The following is an 18192-nucleotide window of genomic DNA, read 5'->3' as shown; positions in this document are numbered from 1 at the left end:
CCACAGAATTAGCCAAATATAAGTTCCTTTACATGCATCTAATAATCACATCTTCTTTTTGTATACACAAGGTTTTTTTGAAAGGCAGCTTTTCAAAAGTGTTTATTACAATATACACTTTACTTTGCTATAATTAAAAGAAAATATAGTTACGCTTAAATCCACTGGCCTCATTAGCATGCATTTCTTCTCCACGTCTCTGTCAAACCTTCAAATGATTATTTGCAAAATGGTTATTTACAGCGAATTTCCAATTACACCAAGGCCCCCAGGCTTTCAGAGAAGTGTCACCAGATTCAACCACCCCTGTGAAATGCACTCAGGTTGGGGCCCCTTGCCGCTAGGCTGTCCCAACCACTGGCCACAGCTGTCTGCACTTGCCGACAGTACTAGATCCCTGTGACTGACCAAAACCACCCAGAGAGGGGCAACAGTCTCAGGGACCACTCCCACACAAGCAGATCAGAGCAAGCAGGGGAAGGACCCAAGCTCTGCTGGGAGGTCTGGGTGTCTGCTGGGAGCCCTGGTTGCCAATCAGCCTCAACAAGATTTCCTCAGCAATTACTACAGCATCTGATGGGTGAACAGGAGTGGCTGGAAAGTCCACACATAACTGAACACGTGGAGCGCTGGCTCGCATTCTGACCTGTGGGCTGCATGGACACCTTTGCTCTCAGCCCCTCCCTCCGCTTCCCCAGGGCCAGCCAGAATCTTACCTCTTCTTGGGGCCACTTGGGCCTCTCCTCCGGGGTCCTGGTCTTGGTCTTGAAGCTCCTCTGAGGGTCGGCGGGGTGCTTGGCCTCAGGAGGGAGGTTCAGTGACTTGGGCCTGCCCTCGTGTCTGTTGGGGCCGCGGCTGGCCTCAGCCAGCGGGCAGGCCTCAGGGGAGTCCCCGGGCCCTGGCTCGGGCCCCCGTGGTGCGTGCTCGGGGCTGGCCTCACCACCACTGGTGATGCTGCTCATGCTCAGGCTCATCTTGATCTCGGCCACAATCTGGTCGATGTCCTCCTCCTGGTCCTCTGGGTCCCCGTCCCTGCGCCTTGGGCGGTAGGGCGACGTGCTGCCTGCATTCCCATTGGCCTCGGCAGGGTAGTAGTCCTGGTAGGCCTCCTCGCTGGGACAGTAGTGGACATCCTCTTCCTGGTCCCGGGAGTCCAGGACTGAGGCCTCATCCTCCGGGACAGAGAGGTGGCCGTCCCGGTAGCCAGGGCTGCCCGGGTCGCTGTGGCCATGTGCGTGTGGGCCCGTGGGCTCCGTCCACTCCTCCACCGCCTCCTGGCACTCATCTGTCTCCAGGTGGCGCGTGTCGTGAGCCAGGTAGCCCTGCCCGTCACAGTCCGTGCCCTGCAGGTAGCTGTCATCCTCGGGGCAGTAGCGGATGTAGTAGGTGATGCCCTCCTCCTCTTCAGGCAGCCCCTCATCGTAGTCCTCCTCCTCCGAGGTGTTGTTCACATAGTCGGAGCTGGAGTCCCCATCAGGGCTCTGGTCGGGGCCACCCTGCTCAGCAGGCACTGGGCTCTCGGGCCGCAGGGCCGCCAGCTCCAGGTCGGTGGGCACGTACTCCTCCAGGGCCAGCTCCGCGTCCTCACTCTCAGGCTCTGGGCCCGGCCTCGCCCTGTGGTCCAGCAGGCTGCTCGCCACACTCTGACGCTTCCGGTGGGCCATGGTGGGGCTCATACAGCCATCGTCACCAGGTGGCAGCCACTGCAAGGAGGAAGGACGACAGGAGAGTCAGAACCTGGCCCAAGGAGCACGCCCAGGAGATGTGACTTGTGTCCATTCAGATGACAGGACACCCCACCTCAGCTGACTCCGGTGTCAGGACCATTGCATGCCCTGCCAAAGAGACAGGAGGGCACCAGGGCTGGAGGAGGACAAGCGGACCCTGGCGGCCCCCCAAGACACCTGCTGCTTCCCTCCAACTCACCACTCACTCATGACTTCTCTGTTTTATATAATTGGAGTATAGTTGATTTACGATGTTGTGTTAGTTTCTTGTGTACAGAAAAGTGAATCAGTTATACATGTAAAACATATATATATTTTTTTCAGATCCTTTTCCATCATAGGTTATCACAAGGTATTGAATATAGTTCCCTGTGCTATACAGTAGGTCTTTGTTGATTATCTAGATTATATATAGTAGTGTGAATGTGTTAATTCCAAACTCCCAATTTATTCCTCTCCCAACCCTTTCCCCTTTGGTAACCATAGTTAATTTTCCATTTCTGTGAGTCTGTTTCTGTTTTGTAAATAAATTCATTTACATCATTTTTTGGAGAAAGAAATGGCAACCCACTCTAGTATTCTTGCCTGGAGAATCCCACAGACAGAGGAGCCTGGCAGGTTACAGTCCATGGAGTCGCAAAGAGTCGGACAGGACTGAGTGACTAAGCACAGCACATTTGTAAGACAATTATGCAGCAATTAAAATATTTACAAAGAGTTTATTGCATAAAATATGCTGCTGTAATTTATTCACCACCCAATAAACAGAATAAACTGTGAAGAAATCCATTTAAATCCCAGCAGAGGTTTGGTTTGAGTGATGAGACAGTGTTATTCACTTCCCTCCTTTACTCATTTTTGAGTATGATATTTCTGGGGCTTCTCAGGTGGCGCTAGTGGTAAATAACCCACCTGCCAATGAAGGAGACATGGGTTCAAATCCCTGAGTTGGAAAGATCCCCTGGAGGAGGGCATGGCAGCCCACTCCAGTATTCTTGCCTGGGAAATCCCATGGACAGAGAGCCTGGCATGCTATAGTCCACAGGGTCGAAAAGAGTCAGATACGATTAAGCAACTTTCACTTTCACTAAAGTGGCATTTACCTGTGTCATGGGACACAGGAACACTTAAAGACCTTGCAAGCCCCCCGCCCCAGAGTCTCAACAAACCCAATGGAGGCACCACCCAGGTGATCATTAACACCATCAATCATTCATTTACACCATCCTTCTCGCAATTTTCCCCTGGCTGTCTGCCAGCCCTGCCCCCAACCCAGAACATTCTGTGACTTTCTGCAGGTTGTCGGGGGTGGGGGTGGGGGGGTGGGCACATCCTCCAGTGATGGCAGCTGGAAGGGTGTAAAAGGAAATTCCAAAAGGTGAGATGAAACTCCTGAGACAAAGGGCAGGATGCTTCATCACTCTGTCAAATGATTATCTTCTGAATAAAAGATCTCTCTGGGGATTTCTTTGAATAGCCAGCCTCTCCTGGCTTATTTAAAATGATTTAACTCTACTTACATGTAACTTCCTTACAAACGTTTCCTCTGGGGGAAGCAGGGAACTCTGGGGTATTTAGTGGAGTGGTGGGGGCGGAGGAGGGTTTATAGAAGAGAAGATGCAGGAGTCACCTGTGGCAGCCCCCCTCTGGACACACCTGGGTTTCTGTACCCCTGAATTCCCCACACACAGGCTCCCTCGTCCTTGGCTGGGGAAGGGCCAGCCCCTGCTGACAAGCAGCTCCCCACCACCCCTGGGCTCAGCTGTGTCCTCCCTACTGTTGCTAACAGCGTGCACGATGATTCTTCTGGCAGGAGACCTGGCTGTGTGCACACCTGGCTGTGTGCACGCACACATTCAAACACGCGCGTGCACACACACACACACACACACACCCTCCCCTTCGCCCCTACATCCCCATCTCCTAGAAACCTCTGACCCTAGAAAAGTCTGAGGAGGGGATACACTGCAGGTACTTAACAAATGAGGGCCCTGCCTTTGACTTCTCAAGACAAAAATTCAAAAGGATGCCCAGGCTGTCAGCTGGCAGTCGCTGACGTGTGGCTGGCAGCTGACGAAGAAGTAGGGAGCGGGGTCCCCCTGTGCAGACTGAGAGGGATGAGGGACCAGGCAGCCTCTGGCAAGGATCCCCGGGCATTTCTCTAGCCTCCTGTGTCCTCACCTGCCCCAGAGGGTGTGGCCGGCTCCAATTTTGGGGTGGGTTGGGGTGCTATCACCAGCAGTCTCTGGTCTTGGCCTCCAGCTAAGGACAGAGATCCCAGAGCTGTCTTGGGTCCGGGGCAGGGACCCACTTAGGGCCCGGTTGTCCACAGTCAGTCCCAAGGCCCTGGCCCTTTTGTCCCCTTGTGGCATCTCTGACTGGCTTTGCATCCAGCAGGTCCTTCACCAGTCAGTCCCCCACACTTCAGAGCCTAGAGCTCAGAACTCTGGACTACGCCCTTGGAGCTTCTGATTCAGGATATCTGGGTGGGGCTGAGGGTGTGCTTTTCTTCTCTCTTTTTTTTTGACCAGTTGTTTATTTTTTCTCATTTTTCTGAGCAATTGCCTGATTTTATTTTTTTTAATTGAAGTATAGTTGCTTTATAATGTTGCATTCATTTCTGTTGTACAATGTGAATCAGCTATGAAAGTGTTAGTTGCTCAATTGTCCAACACCTTGTGACCCCACAGACTGTAGCCCCCAAGGCTCCTCTGTCCATGGGATTTCCCAGGCAAAAATACGGGGATCTTCCCAACCCAGGTCTTCTGCAATGCAGGTGGATTCTTAACTGTCTGAGCCACCAGGGAATCGCTATATGTATACATATATCTCCTCCCTCTTGGGCCTCTCCCCACCCCCCATCCCACCACTCTATGTCATCACAGAGCACCCAGCTGAGCTCCCTGTGCTATACAGCAGCTTCCCACTAGCTATCCATTTTACACATGGTAGTATATATATGTCGATCCCAGTCTCTCAATTCATCCCACCCTCCCCTTCCCTCATTGTGTCTACTTGTCCATTCTCTACATCTGTGATTCTAACAGGTGTCAGAATTGGGCCGATGCTGTTGGCCTGAGATCAAATATGGACCATCACATTGGACAGGAAGCCAGCCACCTGCCCAGCCTCCAGCCATCATATCTTTGGAATCAAGAATAAAAGTCCCAGGACTTCTTGGAAAAACAGATTTGCAGGTTTCAAATCTGAGAGACTAAACACAATTCATTGCAGCTGCCTTGAGGCCCCCGATGGCCCCCCTCAGTTCAGTCCCCTTCCTGAACAGGGAAGAGAAAAGTGGATTTCAAGGTCAGATCTGAGCAGGATGGCTTGGATAAAGATGGAAAATGCTCCCTCCAGGAACTGGCAGGTCAGACCTCCTCATGGTCCCACCTCGTCACAGCAGCTGCAGAGTGCCCACTGCCTGTGTTATGGTCAGGCATCTCTCTGCGGGTGCCGTCTAACCTCTCTGCAGTGCCCACTGCAGGGTGGAGCGGGCTGCCAACCCAGGGTCCTTGACCTCGGGGCTCCAGATCTGGAGATGGAGCACGGAGTACAGGACAGAATTGTAGGTATTACCAACAGGAAGGCAAATTTTGTCTTGGGTAGCACAGGGCTCCCTTTGGGATGAAGAGTCTAAAGAGATAGATGACTGGTCTCTGAAAATGAAGTTGTCCTAACACAACATTGTAAAGCAACTATATTCCAATAAAAATTTTCTTAACATGGCCATTATGAGCTGACAATGAGTTTGTGAAACTCACCATGTTTCCTCTCTGAGTAGGCATGTACGATGGTGGGCAAGGGAGACCCTAAAGAGAGAGAATACACCTGAATTTCAACAGGACACATGACAAGTCTTTCCTAACTTTCCTGTGGCTCAAACTGAAGTATGCTGATGAGTTGGATATGGCAAAATGAGATGGATTAGTGGCCAACTGAGTGATCAGACTAAGAAGTCATCAATTTATGGATAAGCATCCATCTGTGAGGATTTTCCAATGATCTGGTTCAACCAGGGATGATGATAACAAAGACTGCAGCTCTTCAGAACTGCAGTTGACAGAAACCTGGAAGACATCAAGTGTAGGGGTGGCAGAGATGAGGTTTAGCTATATCATGCATGGAAAATCTTACGTATCCTGCTCGATCCAGTTAAAGCTGTGCTTTCACAGCCAGACTTGCTCACATGAATCACAAAGCTCAGCCCTGAAGCAGTGCTCTTCTGCAAGCCCACTCTTAACGAGGCAGAGAGGCTTCATTTCTTTAAGGAAAACCCAAAATCTTGCACCAATAATTGCACTGGCCCTCTATCCCCAAGACTGAAAAGCCCATTTCACACAGTTCTCCCATCTGTTCCTTTCATCACAAGCTTATAATAAAGGCTATTTTCTTCTTTTTCCCTTGCCTTGAAGAGGAGGTGGAAGACTATCCTTTTATAGCCCTTGTGACAAAGGATAAGAATGAAGGAAAAGCAAAGAATGATTTATGACATAAAAATATGCATTACAGGGACTTCCCTGGCAGTCCAGTGTTTAAGAGTTCATCTTCCAATGCAGAGGGTACAGGTTCAATCCCTGGTAGGGGAGCTAAGATCCCACATGCCTCATGGCCAAAAAAAAAAAAACCCAAAACATAAAAATAGAAGCAATATTGTAACAAATTCAATAAAGACTTTAAAAGTGGTCCACATCAAATACATAAACCTCTTGAAACAATATAAATAGATAAATAAAATGTGCATTACTTGGGATATCTGATGTATGGCTACAAAGCATGTTTCAAGATACCATCACCCATGACACAGTGGGGAGAATAAAAAATGCTGTGCCTGAGAAAGTCTACTTCTGATGATGGTGTACCAGCTTGTACCAGTCTAATCCCCCCACCAGTGACAACTAGTAACTTTTGATGTGTTTTTTTTTTTTCTTTCAATTTCTATGGAAGCACCAGAGAACTGCCAAAGCAGCTAGGACTTGAGGGCTGAGATCCCGACAAGCATGAAAAAACACTGAAATTATCTCAGCATCCTGTGTGGCTTTTCTCTCCAAGTCAGCTGTGCACCCATAAATGGTTGAAAACTAGCAGAAAACGGTGGTTGCCAGGCAACAAGGCCAAGCAGAAGAGAAAGTGAAAGTCGCTCAGTCATGTCCAACTCTTTAAAACCCCATGGGCTGTAGCCTGCTAGGCTCTTCTGTTCATAGGGATTCTCCAGGCAAGAATACCTCAGTGGGTAGCCATTCCCCTCTCCAGGGAATCTTCCGAACTCAGGGATCAAACTCTGGTCTTCTACACTGCAGGCAAACGTTTTGCCATCTGAGCCACCAGAGAAGTCCTACTCCATGCTCTGTGGTGACCTAAATGGGAAGGAAATCCAAAAAAGAGGGGATATATGTATCCATACAGCTGATTCACTTTGCTGTACAGCAGAAACTAATACAATGTTGTCAAGCAACTATACCCCCAAAAAAATTCATTAGGAAAAAAGAACTTGAGGTGCCAAATTCCTGGAGAGAAAGGAAACAAGACTCTGACATTTTATATTAGACAAGGGTGAAAGTTGAAACAATCTGAACAATAAATAAAATAGTACTGTATAGTCCAAAGTATAAAATAATACCCTTGCATTCACACAATGTAAACAAGAGAAAAGCAGAAAACCCCTGGGCAGAATTTCTCCATATATTCTGTGCAGACACTGCCCCCTCCTGGAGATGAGGCATAACTTCCAGGTGATCAAGGTTAATATTAACAGTGGTCAGTTCCACTCTGATTTAATAGAACAGCACTGCTCCCTATGCAGTCTCCTGACCCAAAGTTTATAAGCCCTGACTAACCAGAAGGAGAGTATCAGACAAATCTGAACAGAAGGATAGTCTAAAATACCTGACGAGTACTTCTAAAAACTGTCAAAGTCATCAAAAACAAGGAAAGCCTAAGAAGCTACCACAATCTAAAAGCACACTGGTATACTTAAAATGGATAACCAACAAGGACCTACTGTATAGCACAGGGAACTCTGCTCAGTGTTATATGGCAGCCTGGATGGGAGGGAAGTTTGGTGGAGAGTGGATACATGTACATGTATGACTGAGTTTCTTCACTGTCCACCTGAAACTATCACAATATTGTTAATTGGCTATACTCCAATACAAAAGTTCAAAAAAATAAAATAAAAACTAGATAATCAACAAGGACATACTGTAGAGCACAGGGAACTCTGCTCAATGTTACGTAGCAGCCTGGATGGGAGGGGAATTTGCGGGAGAATGGATACATGCACATGTATAGCTAAGTCTCTTCACTGTCCACCTGAAACCATCACAACATTGTTAATTAGCTATACCCCAGTACAAAATAAAAACTTTTTTTAAAAGTACCTAAAGAGACATGAAGATTAAATTTAATTTGGTATCTTAAATAGGATAACAGAAAAGAAAAAGGACAGTAGGTAAGAATTAAGAAAAACTTAATGAAGTATAAACTGTGGCTAATAATTATGTATTGATACTGTTTCATTACTTGCTACAAACGTACCATGTGAATGTAAGATGTTAACAACAGGGAAAACTCTCTCTACTATCTTTTATACTTCTCCGTAAATACAAAAGTATTCTAAATTTTAAAAATTTACCTAAAAAAGAAAGTTGGTATAGTTGCATTAATATTCACAGTAAGAAAAGAGGCATTATTAAAGGAAAAAAATAAAAAATCTTAATAAAAAAGGGCAACCTGCTAGGAATAAATTGTAAGTTTAAATTTTAAGTGTATGCATACTAAGTTATATGCTCTCAAACTTTATAAAGTGAGAAAAAAACCAAACTCAAAAAGACAAATCTAAAATCACTATGGGATACTTTTTAATACACTTCTTTCAGTAAATGATTTAAAATAAGCAAACAAAAATCAGAGTAGAATTAGATTTGAACACCATCAGTTCAGTTCAGTCGCTCAGTCGTGTCCGACTCTTTGCAACCCCATGAATTGCAGCATGCCAGGCTTCCCTGTCCATCACCAACTCCCGGAGTTCACCCAAACTCATGTCCATCGAGTGGGTGATGCCATCCAGCCATCTCATCCTCTGTCGTCCCCTTCTCCTCCTGCCCCTAATCCCTCCCAGCATCAGAGTCTTTTCCAGTGAGTCAACTCTTCTCATGAGGTGGCCAAAGTATTGGAGTTTCAACTTTAGTCTCAGTCCTTCCAAAGAACACCCACATAGTTGCCAAAAATGTCCTCATTAACAGATAAAACTTACTGCAATGAGGAAATACATACAAGTGCACATAGAAAATTATGTCAAAATTAATCACATGGTAGACAAGACTAAAATGAGTCTAAACAAATTTCAAAATGTTGAAATCACAAAGAATATGTTTCTGATTACACTGTAATTACACCAGAAATAAATAAAAATATAACTAGAAAATATGCAGATATGTGGGGATGAACTACTTCAAAATAACCTATAAATAGAGTAGAACATAATAGACAGAACATAGGGAATGGCTACCCACTCCAGTATTCTTGCCTGCAGAATCCTCTGGACAGAGGAGCCTGGTGGGCTACAGTCCACAGGGTCACAGAGAGTCCGGCATGAATGAGCAACTAACTAAAAAGAACATAAATACAGAACTTAAAAACATTTTGTACTGGTTAATAATGAAAATACCACACGTCAAAAAATAGTTACACACTCATATTCATAGCTGGACTATTCACAGTATTCAAAAGGTGGAAAGAACACCTGTCCATTGATGGATGAATGGACAAAGAAAATGTGGCATATCCTCACAGTGGAATATTATTCAGCCTTTAAAAAGGAAGGAAATTCTGATCCAAGCTACAATATGGATGAATCTTGAGGACATCATGCTAAATGAAATAAGTCAATCACAAAAGGACAAATACTGCATGATGCCACTCATAGGAGGTTTCTAAAATAGTCAGATTCATAGAAACACAAAGTAGAATGGTAGTTGCCAGTGACTGTGAGTAAGAGGGAAAAGGGGGAGTCATTTTTTAACAGGTACAGTGTTTCAGATCTGCAGGAAGAAAAAGTCCTGGAGATAAAGTTTTCCAACAATGTGAATATAGTTTACCTTATTGAACTGTACACTTAAAAATTTTTTAAGATGGTAAATTTTAATGTTTTGTGTTTTACCACAATTTTTTTAAATACATTACTGTTAAAGGAGGCCTATGAGGGAATGTATAACCTTAAATTCCTTTATTAGAAAACAAAAAACACTGGAAAAATAAATAATCTAGGTATCCATTTACTAGGGCTTCCCAGGTGGTGCAGTGGTAAAGAATCTTCCTGCCAATGAAGGAGATGCAAGAGACACGAGTTCGATCCCTGGGTCAGGAAGATTCCCCTGGAGAAAGAAATGGCAACCCACTTCAACTATGGACAGGGGAGCCTGGCGGGCTCTAGTTCACGGGCCACAAAAAGTTGGATGCAACTGAGCACACAGGCACTTTGAAAAGATCAACAAATTAAACCTCAAATAAAGGTAAAGGAAGAAAACGAATGTAGGGCGGGTAAAAAATAAAATAGAAGACAAATGTGCAACAGAGAAAAATCAGCCAAGCCCAAATGATGACTTTTGAGTGGGGAGATTACATATATAAAGCCTTAGCAAGACTGATAAAAGGTGAGAGAGAGGGAAAGTACACAAACTACAGTATCAGGAATGAAAAGGTGGATACCACTTGTAAAATATAATAATGGATATTATGAACAACTTAACACTAATAATTGCGACAATTTTTATGAAATGAACAAGTTACTGAAACAGAACTTAGCAAATCTGACACTAGAAGAAACAAAAATCCAAATGGTCCAGTATTTACTAAAGAAATTGAATCTGCAATTTAAAATCCTCTTTCCTTTTATCAAATAACTTCAGATCCCAGTGGATTCCCAATTGAATTCTTCCAAACAGTTACACAAAAACAAAATCAAACAACAACAACAGAACACCAGTATTACCCAAAATCTTTCAGGGAACATAAAAGAAGATACACTTTCCAACTCACTTTAAATGGCCACCATGACCTTGATACCCAAACCTGAACTTGATGTTATATGAATACAAAATGAAAGGCAAGTCACTTTGAAACAGTTTACAAAGAAACAATAAAAAACTGTCAAATCAGTTTATATATAAAAATTATATGTCACAATTCAGTTGCATTTAGTCCAGAATGCAAGTTTGGTTTAATATTCAAAAATCAATCACATAACTGAACACTGATACCACGCACATATCAAGAAGGTGTGAACTCAGAACTCAAACAGTGGCTCCATATCAACCTAGAAGGGTGGGATGGGGAGGGAGATAGGAGGGAGGTTCAAGAGACAGGGGACATAAGGTACACCTATGGCTGATTCAGGTTGATATTTGACAGAAAACAACAAAATGCTATAAAGCAAGTATCCTTCAATTAAAAAGTAAATAAATTTTTTAAAAAAGAAGGTATGTTTAAAACTATTATGTTTTAAAACAGGTATATTTAAAAACAGTTGCACACACACCTATATACACATACACACACACACACTCCATCCTGGTAAAATTACCCTAGACAGCAGCTGGGCCAGACTGGAAGAAGGACAGAGACAGTGACAATGACATTGGGGAAGATGAGCAAGAGAGGCTGGAAATCAAGTCCCAGAGAGGTGGGGGCGGAAACTCAGAGCATGAATCGTGGGGAGAATCTATATGCACCGATGTCTCCATGGCTGGGCCTGTTCAGTGAGTGAAGGTTTACTAGCTACATGCTGTGTTCTTTCTCTCTTTTGTTTTTTAAACTGTAGATAAATACAACATAGACCTTACCATCCAGACCACTGTCAAGTACACAGTTCAGTGCCATCAAGTGCATTCACACCATTGTGCTACCAGCACCCCATGCATCCCCCGAACTCCCTTCATCTTGTACAAATGAACCCTGTACCCACTAAGCTTCCCCCCTGCCCTGCCCCAAGTCCTTTATAGGATGAGAAAACAAAAATGCTTCAGGGGGCAAAGCAACTTTCCATCAGAGCAGGGCTGGGCCCCAGGATCTCTCTGGGCCCCCTCCCTCCTAGGAACAGTAACTGTGATGTTGGGCAACCATAGCTGTAGGTGGTGGGTGCCTCGGAACCCACCTGGGAGGCCTGCTGCAGGCTCTCCTCATGATGCCGTGCCCAGCAGAGCCAGCTCAGCCTGAGTGTCTAAGACCTCATGTCCACGAGCCATCTTCCTCTGGAAAGCAGGAATCAAGACTTCCACTTACAGAACTGAAGAAACTCTGATTAAGCCTACTTCTATGTCTGCCTGGTAACAGAGCTATGCCCAGGAGAGGGGTGCACTGGCTGCCTCTGGACCAGCTGAGGGGAGGGGGGAGGAAGAAGCAGCAGAGAGAAGGGGAATCACAAGCAAGGGGGCTGCTCCTAGGCTGCTCTGTGCCCGCATAGGATCTCACAGAGGAGCAGAGGCCATGCGGGCTTCCAGAGCCCAGCAGAGTCCTTGCAATTAACATGGGCACAGCTGGAATGCTGCAAACTCCAGCCCAATCTACAACCACCCCCCCAACCCCCACAGAAGCTTCAGAGAAGGAGAGGAAGTCAGGATTTATCCCTAAGCTAACCAGTCTGCATAGCTGACGGATTTTTCTAAAGTGCAATCTCACGGTCTCCCAGGCGAGAGAGTTAATTTTCTTTGGCAAGGGACAGGTCTCAGGCTGGCAAGCTTCGCAGCGCTCCCACCACGCGATGCCTCTGCTTGGCTGCAGAACCCGAAGTGGGGCTGGCAAGACTGGGTATCGACAAACAAAAAACAGACACACTTCCCAAAGAGCGTCGCTCTTCCTCAGCCAGGACTTGGGAAAGTTGCACAGATACGCCTGCGTCTTCATGGCTGAAAATAATACCGGCGGTCATCTCTGGGGACAACTCTCACGAGCAACCCAAGGTGAGTCACAGCACTGTCTCAAAGTGCCCTGGCCACGCCTGGAGACATTCATTCAAAAGAGGAACGCAGGTGCTGGATGTATTTGCATCTCAGGGATTCCTTTCTGCTGACTTGGGCTTGGCTCTACTTCCCAGAGAGAGGCGAGATCACAGCTAGACCCCCTGGATTCTCTCCTCACCAGTCCCTTCTCCCTCTACCCTTCTCGCTGCGTCCTTATACCCACCACTTCATCCTTGGACCACACTGAACATAATCTTCCATCCTCACTGAAGAATATCTTGTTCCCACTGTTCACACTCTCCTCTCACCGGCTTCTTGGGCAGTTTCCATGAAGAAGAAAAAGCCTACATTCACTGTGTCTTTTATAATCCTTCTCGGTCTCCAGGCAGCCACCACCCAGCCACAGCCAGAAAGTCCCGAGCCCCCTCCTTCCTCCTGGTTTCCTTGCACTTTCTGGCTGGTTCCCTCAGGCTCACACTGAGTCCACCCCCACTCGTGGCCTGACTCTCTGCTTCCATCCACCCTTCAAAAACTCCCCCATCCTGCCTGAAGCTGGAATCCAACAATCCTTTCCCACCTCCAAGGTGACCTGCTTTCCCTCAAGGTCCCACCTCCTGCCCTCACTGACCACTCTTTCCCCAGAACCCTCCGCACACTCCTCCCCAAGAGGCTCCCCTCGGACCCTTCCTCCACCCCACAGCCTTTCTTTCGGCCACATCATCTCCCTCCAGGGCCACAAGAGGCGTCTCTAGGGCCAATTCACCCTGGCTCCCGTCTTCCACACTCATCCCAAGTGTTGGCCCCTGGTGAAACCCTGCCAGGTTCCGTGTCCATCTAAATAGGGCAGTCTTCCCTGCTATCTCACCTTCCCGCTCTTCCGTCCTTGTAAGGCCAGGTTCTGCCCCACCTCCCTCCCTCTCTGTACCAGGAATGTGCTCTCACCCTTCAAGATGAGCAGTCAAGAGGCACTTCCTCCTGCACAACCAGCTACACTGACTGGTCACCTCCCCCGGGGTCCCCTCTTCACCTCCCTAACACAAAGGTGCGTGGCCACCAGAGCACCAGACACATCCCCCTGCAGCTGATCACCAAACAGAGTGCGGGGGCTCCCTTTGCCTCTCCAGGAGGACCTCCCCAGGAGCTGAGTCCCAGCTCTAAGCCCTGAGGCCAGGACATGGTCAATGACATGGCCTTCCCTGGAAGTGAGGGTCTCTGCCACAGAGGGGCCCAGGCAGGAGGGGAGAGGTGAACTACTCTTCATCTTGACAGCACCCCCTGAAGGGCTGGCATGCCATCCCCACATTTCCCTGCACACGTGTACACAACTGAAGGACAGTACATGATGGTCTCAGATGAGTCTGTGGCAACCACGACTATATGAAAACACAGCTCTTTGCAGGACAACCTGCCCCAAGGGAAGACCCCAGCAGTGTTGTCTGGGGAGACTGAAGGGTTGGCTCCATAAACATACACACCCTGGGGACTTCCCTGGTGGTCTAGTGGTTAAGAGTCCTCCTTCCAGTGCAGGGGACAAGAGTTCGATCCCTGGTCAAGGAACTAAGATCCCACACACCACGGGGCACCTAAGCCCTCGTGACACAATTAGAGAGCCCGTGTGCTTCAGAGCCTGTACACCACAAAAACAGAAGCCTGCAAATAGAGAAAGCCTGTTTACTGCAATTAAGACCCAACATAAACAGAATTTTTAAAATATAAAATAAAAAACTTACCAGGAAATTAAACCAAAAACCAAACAACATATAAGTTATCAAGCAGTCTGAGCCCAATCTAGGGTGTTAGAATTGTTCTGACTTTAAATAGCATTTTCTGGTGGATCTGGGAGTGCAAGTGGTATAAGCAAGTTTGGAAAATGATGCATTAGGCAGAATTTAATGAGTTGCTTTCTTGCAAGACTAGTCAAGGCTTTTAATATGGCTCTCTGGGACACGGGGCGGGGGCGGGGCGGGGGTGGGGGCATGGTACACACAGAGTGTCCCCAGTCAGATCTGAACATGGGCCACTATTTTGGGGACCATCTCCTGGGACTCCACTGAGCACAATTAAAGAAGGCCAGTGCAAACACTCATGTAATTAATTAGAAGTGCATATAATTAGCTACATCTGAACATCATTAATAAAAATTACATAGAGAAATGGCTAACTTCCTTTCATTGAATCACATAAATTATGTTGGGCTCTGAGTAGCAGCTCAGAGTGCTATTTTCTTGAAACATTTTTCATCTTTTAAAAAAAGGTGTTGATTAATTTTTCTCTCCTAACATGCAACTTAAAAAAAAGAAAAGTTGGTGTCAGAGCAGGCGTTTCCAAGTGCTTGAGAACACACACACCAAGGCGGGGAAGCAATCATAGCGGCTGCTCTCTGCCTCTTCTGAGAAGGAAGTGGCAGCAAGGGGAGCTTTCATGGGCTATGCCCTCCCCATTTGTCATGTGGTTCTTTCTCAGGACCACGCCCCCGAGTCATGAGTCCTCACTGAACAGATGAGGACAATGAGCTTCTAAAAGTGTTAGAAACCAGAGCTACATGCAATCACAGACTTCCTGACCATCTATGATCCACGAGGAATTGGAGTGGACATTGCGAAGGGTCAGACCAAGGGTTACTGTCTGCGGTGAACAAGCCCACAGAGAGACCAGCGGTCAGGCAGTAAAGCACAAGGCAGGCTTCAATGTGGCTTAGGACTTCCCTGGTGGACCAGTGTTTAAGAATTTGCCTGCCAGTGCAGGGGACAATGGTTTGATCCCTGGTCTGGGAAGATCCCACATGCCTCGGAGCAACTAAGCTCGTGCACCACTACTCTTGAGCCTGTGCTCTAGAGCCTGGGAGCCACAACTACAGAAGCCCAAAAGCCTAGAGCCTGTGCTCTGCAACGAGAAGCCCCCACAATGAGAAACCCTCACACCACAATGGGAAAGTAGCCCCCACTTTGCCTTGACTAGAGAAAGCCCTCTCAACAACAAAGACCCAGTGCAGCCAAAAATAAAACAAATTAATAAAGAAAAAATTTAAAAACTTTAGTGCCAATTCTCTTAAAGAAGTTGCTAATATTAATGGTCTTTTCTGATGGACCTGTGCACATGTGTCTTACCTTTTCCTACCTCAAGGGTCTATTGTGTAAGTATCAACAGTTGTATAGGAATAGTGAGGCCCAGAATGTAATTCTCCAGGGGAAAAAAAAGTAGAACACAGCCCCCAACCTCTATTTGAGTGGAAGCACATTCACAAAGATATCTGTGAAAAGACAGCAGGCACGCTCTGAGAAGTAGTATTCTAAAGTTACAGACAGGACGGTTCCCTTGCAGTAGAAAAGTAAATACACCCAAGTCTCTTCTCTCTGCAGATCTCCTCCCAGAGATTCATTCTGGTGTAACTATCAGTTAAAAATATCCATCTTGTTGTACTTTTCTCTCAAAGAAGAAAGATACTTTTCTGCAAAGAACACTGACAAATGTGTTCACTTAAATGACTGTCCTGCACACTGCAGGTGGGGGAACGCAATCGCTAAGGGAGCTCAGCTTCTTGTCAATTGTCAATATCATTGATACTCTAATGATATTTCAAGATACAATAATATTCCACTAAGTCTTTTATTTTCTTCAGTTCTTCAGTGCTCAGAAGGCTGAGCACCGAAGAATTGATGCTTTCGAACTGTGATGCTGGAGAAGACTCTTGAGAGTCCCTTGGACAGCAAGGAGATCAAACCAGTCAATCCTAAAGGAAATTAGTCCTAAATATTCACTGGAAGGACTGATGCTGAAGCTCCAATACATCGGTCACCTGACTTGAAGAGCCAACTCATTGCAAAAGACCCTGATGCTGGGAAAGATAGAAGGCAGGAGAAGTGGGTGACAGAGGATGAGATGGTTGGATAGCATCATGGACTCAGTGGACATGAATTTGAGCAAACTCTGGGAGATGGTGAAGGACAGAGGAGCCTGGTGGACTACAGTCCATGCGGTCGCAAAGAGTCAGACACAGCTGAGGGACTAACACTTTCATACTTCACACACAGACCCAGCTACCCAGGAAGTGAAGAACTGGACAGCTGTACAGCCCCACCTGCAGCAACCCTCCAGTAAAACGACTCGGTTTCACACAGGTCAGAAGCCAAACCCCACACACACCATGCAAGGTAACCTCTCAATTCTTACCAAAAACAAGCAGTTTGGTAAGGTCCTGAAAACCCTCCTGGTGATGAAATCTTTCTGGAATAAAACAGAAGAAAAGAGAGGAAATTACTTTGGTTTCAGAAATGACATGGGTGCCCCTACAGAGCGCTCCTTTAGGTATAGAAATTTAAATGAGTGAGAGGTTTTGAATACCTTGGAAAGTGAACTGATTCTAATTCTAATGAGATGATCAGAAATCACCCTGAAACAAATAATTAAAATGTTTCTTTGGCCATTCATCACACGATCATTGCCTTAACATCGTGTTGGACAAATAAAGCGATGGCTTATGTATCGCTCTGGCTGGAGAGGCTGTCAGCATTTCAATGAAGCTCCTCAAAGCCCTCATGAATATGTATTTTCCCACAACAAAGCTTGACCCCACTAGTTGGCAGAAGCAGTATTCTGGGACACTGTCAGAAGAGGTGGGTGTGCAAGTGGGGGCTGGAGGGGGATGAAAGGAGATTAAAGGAATGAGAGAGAAGGCAGGCCACCTCTCCTCTCCCCTGCCCGCTTCCCAGCCCACCCTTCCTCCTAGGCAGCACAGTTTCAGGAAGAGAACAGGAAAGAGGACTTTAGGTTTCACGGTCTCCTTGAACAGAGGGCGCTTCACAAGTGCGAGCTGGAGAAGCAAGCCAAAGAGTCAAAGGCGTCAGGACCGCCAGGCCATGGGTTGGATGGGCGTTCATGTGGGGCAGGAGATGACCAGGGATGGGGAGCCTGGGGTGGGGCAGGAGGACGGGTTTCCCGGTCTGAAATGTCACATCCAAATGCCTTTTCTCCCTCATTTGGCTGAAGACAGAGTAAGTAATAAAGGAATTTCTTTGTTCCTTCCAAACCCATGGCAATGGCAGCTTCCTCCCCGGCACCCCACATCCTGGTAGCATCTCGTGAACAGCTGTGCTGGTCAGGGAGTCTACCTTCACCCTGGCTCCAGGTCTGCAGTCAGGGGATGGTGTCCTTCTTTGGGGAAAACAGGAGGTCTGGCCAATGGCTAACTGGGAATCCTGGGGGTCACACAAAACTGGTCCAGTGCAGATGCCTTGGTCTAGATGTAAAAGAAAATGATGGGCCAGCCCTGAGATGGTTGCAGATGCTCCAACTGTGACCAAGATCCACAATGTGACCAAGCCACACGGTGATCAAGTCACATGACCATAAGCTGCTAGCATCCACTCTGTGCATGCATGCATGCTAAATCACTTCAGTCATGTCTGACTCTTTGCAATCCTGTGGACTGTAGCCCGCCATGCTCCTCCATCCATGGAACTCTTCAGGCAAGAATACTGGAATGGGTTGCCATGCCCTCCTCCAGGGAA

The 18192-nt window shown here is 46.7% G+C and overlaps 1 protein-coding gene across 12 annotated transcripts in view; it reads right to left on the bottom strand.

Annotated features, from left to right (window-relative positions):
- The window catches only part of APBA2 (amyloid beta precursor protein binding family A member 2), a 138740-nt gene that overhangs the window by 47060 nt on the left and 73488 nt on the right, over positions 1-18192 (bottom strand). For 4 of the 12 annotated variants that reach the window (XM_059879044.1, XM_059879043.1, XM_059879046.1 and 1 more), the window contains exons 2-5: positions 16856-16909; positions 6953-7084; positions 5492-5539; positions 717-1703 (exon numbers count right to left, since the gene is read on the bottom strand). In XM_059879044.1, the coding sequence (XP_059735027.1) occupies positions 717-1703; positions 5492-5515 (1011 nt within the window). In that variant the 5' untranslated portion in view covers positions 5516-5539; positions 6953-7084; positions 16856-16909. The remainder of the gene's footprint in view (positions 1-716; positions 1704-5491; positions 5540-6952; positions 7085-16855; positions 16910-18192) is intronic. The other 8 variants (XM_005221941.5, NM_001435113.1, NM_001435115.1 and 5 more) reach the window with 3 other exon arrangements.

Source organism: Bos taurus, chromosome 21, assembly GCF_002263795.3.
Source record: "Bos taurus isolate L1 Dominette 01449 registration number 42190680 breed Hereford chromosome 21, ARS-UCD2.0, whole genome shotgun sequence".
In the NCBI taxonomy this organism is placed as follows: Eukaryota; Metazoa; Chordata; class Mammalia; order Artiodactyla; family Bovidae; genus Bos; species Bos taurus.
Note: the sequence above shows the minus strand (reverse complement) of the source record. Positions and strands in the feature narration are given on the sequence as shown.